This window comes from Limanda limanda, chromosome 11 (assembly GCF_963576545.1).
Source record: "Limanda limanda chromosome 11, fLimLim1.1, whole genome shotgun sequence".
In the NCBI taxonomy this organism is placed as follows: Eukaryota; Metazoa; Chordata; class Actinopteri; order Pleuronectiformes; family Pleuronectidae; genus Limanda; species Limanda limanda.
This window is the reverse complement of record NC_083646.1, coordinates 5,502,193-5,506,281: the sequence shown is the minus strand read 5'-3', so window position 1 is coordinate 5,506,281 and position 4,089 is coordinate 5,502,193. Positions and strand designations below refer to the sequence as shown.

Below are 4,089 nucleotides of genomic sequence, written 5' to 3'. Positions count from 1 at the left end.
TCAATAGGGTCTCACATGACCTTTGATGTCAGTGCTCGGGCCCTAATAATAATAATCCTTACAATTTCAATAGGGTCTCACCTGACCTTTGAAGACTAAAGATTCCTTTGACATAAAGATTCCTTTGAATTATGACCACTGTCACTGCAGGAGTGGAGTTGTTTGTTTACGGCTCAGCATCAAAGGATTCATCGTCCATGTATGTCAGCGTTACAGAACCTCTCCTCCTCTGATCCATAACTGCGCAGCTGAGATTAAAACCAGACTCATTTCCTCCATAGGCTCGATTCTTCTCTCACAGACAAAAAAGCAGGTGAGTGTCCAGGGGTCTGCTTCTGTTTGTAAAGTGTTGTTATAAAAAAGTTGTGCTGCTGGGTTTGAATTTACCGGAGGTGAAAGGAAGAACAGATGGATTAAAGTAAAACAGGAAGTGGTTCTGATTTATTTAATAATATAAACATATGAGAGTCAATAATCGAGTCTGCGTTCAGAAAGATATTTTGTCTTAGTGAAATGACCCAGATGTAATTGAGCAGCCGTCATAATAATAAGAGCAGTTCTAATTCCCCAAAGGATTAGGGAAGGATTTATTTATTTATTATTTCCTAGCAGAGGAAATATTGGACCTTTATTTAGGGAAAGGAGAAAATGACGCCCCACAATTCTTTGCGGAAGCCACGCATCTCGTAGTTGCACCTGGACACACCCACATAAATATAAATAAAACAGCTCATAATCCAGAACTGAATCCTCATAAGATCAGGTTTCTTCTCTGTCACATCTGTCCAGTCAACAACAAAGCTAATGAACTCATAGTTCACAACATCATCATCAGAACTAAATAATTTAAATGTAAATATCATGATCCAAATCTAATTATATAACAAATGTCATCATCAGAACCAAATAATTTTTCTGACCTTAAGGGTTTCTCCTCGTGCATCTCTCACATTATTATATTATTTCATCATTTCAGTCCTCTTTGTTTATTTTAATTTTTAATTAAATCTATTTCGTTCTTTGTTTTTGTATCTGGAGGTTTAATTTTGTCTCTGTATTAATGAAAACATCTTTTCTCAGGATGTGTCATTCTCCCAAAAGCTATTTTTTGTCTTCTGCACACAATTTATCATCTTGTGGGATAAGTTATTATCTACTGCTCATAGGATAAAAAAATATCATCTTAATGGACTTTTTCCCGAAATGTTCCAGTATGTGAGAAATGTCAGAGTCAGTTGCTCGTGACATCTTCCAGATAATTTCCCACCAGCTTCCTTGAATAATTTTTTTTCCAACAATGCTAACACACTGCAAATGCAAAACGGGTATATCAACATTAATATTCTGAACTGCAACCAGCCACCAGGTGATGATTAACATGTTATGGTTTCATAATAAAAGTTCATACACCGTCTTGTCTCTTGTCTCAGTCTCAGGAAAGATGTCTGTCTCCATGACCAAAGGCGAGGGGGTCACTGTGTTCACTATGACCGTTGACCCCAAAAGTTCCTGTCCTCCTCTGAGCCCAGTGTGGTGCACTGTGTCCCAGCAGCTGAGGACAGTTCAGAGAATGTCTCAGTCAGTACTCGGGGTGAGAAACAACCTTTACCTTTGTCTCTCAGCAGGATTTGCTCTGCAAACGTCTGATCTAAGTTTCTCTGAGAATTTGAGCTGTAACTTTTCAGTTTCTTCTTTTTATGAAGCAGCTTTTCTTTTCCTCTCTGATTTTCTAAAAATTAAAGCATTTGACTGGTCTTATTAAACAAAAAAAACACTGTAGACTAAATATCATTGCTCTCTGCCAAAAGCTGCTCAGCATTGTGCTCATCACATTACATTCATGTGTTTGTTTAAACTACGTGTGGTAATTGTGCAGATGTTTGAAGTCGTGTTAAACTGCGTTTCCTGCTCCACAGGCTCTGCACATCATGACTGGTTTTCTCCACATTGGCCTCGGAGTGATTCTCCTGAACAGTGGCTCTGGGTGGTTAATGGAAGACACCTTGTTTCCTGTTTGGATGGGAGAACTGGTGAGCAAGCTTTTGTTGGATTAACTTCTTTCTTTTTGTGTTGTGACTAGGACCAAACAGAATTTTCCCCTGAGCTGTTCAGCCGAAGAGATTTTCTTGTGCCGTTCATTCTCCCAAATATACTAATATATTTTGTTTTTTTTTGTGTAAAAGTGAATTTCTAAGATCTCTCTGTCTCCTCTCTAGTTTATTTTATTCGGTGTGATGTGCATCCTCTCGGAGAAGTTCCCCAGTCAGTGTCTGGTGAGTATTCCAGATTTATAAAGCCCTCACGCTATTCCAGATTATTTTGTCCATGCTACATGTAATGTCACAGAAGAAGCTTGATGCTGTTTGTTGCTGTGGTTTTGTGTCTGATATCCATTTGGTTGAAAACTGATGAGACTTGTTTTCTAGGTCAGCATCAATGTGATTCTGAACATGACGGGAGTTGCTTTCGCCATAACAGCCATCGTACTCTACAGCATCAACATGGCAGACGTAGACTTGTGGTGGATGTGTCTCGATGACAATTATGGATCCAGTTACGATGATCAAATCATCAATACGTCTACCGAGGAGAGCGTCAGCCTTTCGAATCACCTCATCTGGGAGAAGGACAGCGTCCTGGAGAGCTGCATCAATGGCAAATATGTGACCCTGGTAAGTTTTGGCGATTTCCGCAAACAAATTGAATAAGATGAAACATTTTTTCAGCAGATATAAACTTAAAAGTTACCATCCATGATTGTCATCTCCAGACAACTTAAAAAAAAAACGAGTTTACAACAGGATACACAAATGTAGCAAAATGTTGAAAAAGATTATTCCACCGACAGAAAGTTAATCACATGATTGTTGATCAGACAACTCCAAACATTTTAAGATGTCACGTTGGACTCTGGAAAAGTTTTATGAGCATTTCTCACTGTTAAAGTTAAAAAGTTATCACCGTGTTTTTTTCCTTCCCACCAGATGCTCCTAAGAGGAATCAATGGCGTGTTGATCGTTCTGTCGGTCCTGGAGCTCTGCGTCACCATCAGCTCTGTCGTCATGGGGATTAAAGCTCTGAAGAGCGGGGACAAGAGAGAGAATGAGGTAGATTATAAAAAAAAAAAAAAAAATCACATTTCATTGTTGAAGCTGTTTTTTAACCAGGAAATGTTGACACACAACACAAAAACGTTTTCTTTCCCCTTTTATCCCACGTTTGAGCCCTTGCGTGTGAACAGGGCTAAAGTGTAGTGAACCTCAGGTTATGATCACATTTTTCAAAATTGTTGACCTGAAATTTAAAAGTTTTTATATCAATTAGAAGAAAAGTTTGACATTGTGAGTATTAGCGCAGGTAGAGCTTTGTGGACAGAACCCGGCTGTTTCTCTCTAAGCTACAGGTGCTATGCTAATTGCTTACTGGCTATAGATTTATATAGAATGTACAGATGAGAGATGAGAATGCTGTTGATATTCTAATCTGATGTTTTATAGTTTGTTTCACTACATGGAAAAAAAATCCATTTAGAATTTGTGAGTAGGCAAAATAAAAAACATGTCCTTTAAATCTGCTAATATAGATAAAATTCAAACGGCTCCGCATTTCACACACTCATAAATACGAGTCCCCTGAAAAATGTCACAAAAATGAAACTGTATGGGTTCTTTCCTGACCCGTACATCCTTCCATTAATTTAAATAGAAATCAGTTAATGAGTATATGTAGTGTGTGGTAATGTGATATTATTGAAAAAATTAACACATTTGTTCCACTGATTCTTTTCCTCCCTCAGAAAACAGGCGACCTGGAGAAGCACCAACCTCTTCTAGAGGAAATCACCAAGTAACACTAAAGCCTGAAGATCACTGCATTGTACAATCCGGTACCAGGAAGTGTACGAGTTAGCTTTTGTGTCATTGTGTGTTCTGTAACATCAAATGATTTAACTCCGCTAAACCACTTTTTCGTTACAATATATTTGCACTTGCTCTGCTGAGTAGTTTTGATTATAATCTAAACTGTGAATGCTGCTTTCCATTTATTAAAAGAAATTTGATTTAGATTTTTAGTTACACATGTTTTGTG

General features: G+C 38.0%; 1 protein-coding gene across 1 annotated transcript; it reads left to right on the top strand.

The window, feature by feature from the left end:
- Positions 1 to 246: 246 nt before the first annotated feature.
- LOC133013856 (uncharacterized) lies at positions 247 to 3,881 on the top strand. The gene is made up of 7 exons (XM_061080946.1): positions 247 to 313; positions 1,431 to 1,591; positions 1,917 to 2,030; positions 2,217 to 2,273; positions 2,427 to 2,672; positions 2,985 to 3,107; positions 3,797 to 3,881. Exons 2-7 carry the CDS (start codon positions 1,442 to 1,444, stop codon positions 3,848 to 3,850), a joined length of 744 nt encoding a protein of 247 aa, XP_060936929.1. The 5' UTR covers positions 247 to 313; positions 1,431 to 1,441; the 3' UTR covers positions 3,851 to 3,881.
- The last annotated feature ends 208 nt before the right edge of the window (positions 3,882 to 4,089 follow it).

Bases quoted from the DNA above. Each gene is read 5' to 3' on its own strand.
- LOC133013856 (XM_061080946.1), top strand. From the start codon at position 1,442: ATGTCTGTCTCCATGACCAAAGGCGAGGGGGTCACTGTGTTCACTATG. The intron at 2,031-2,216 runs GTGAGCAAGCTT...TCTCCTCTCTAG, and splicing joins CTGTTTGGATGGGAGAACTG to TTTATTTTATTCGGTGTGAT. The intron at 2,274-2,426 runs GTGAGTATTCCA...CTTGTTTTCTAG, and splicing joins AGTTCCCCAGTCAGTGTCTG to GTCAGCATCAATGTGATTCT.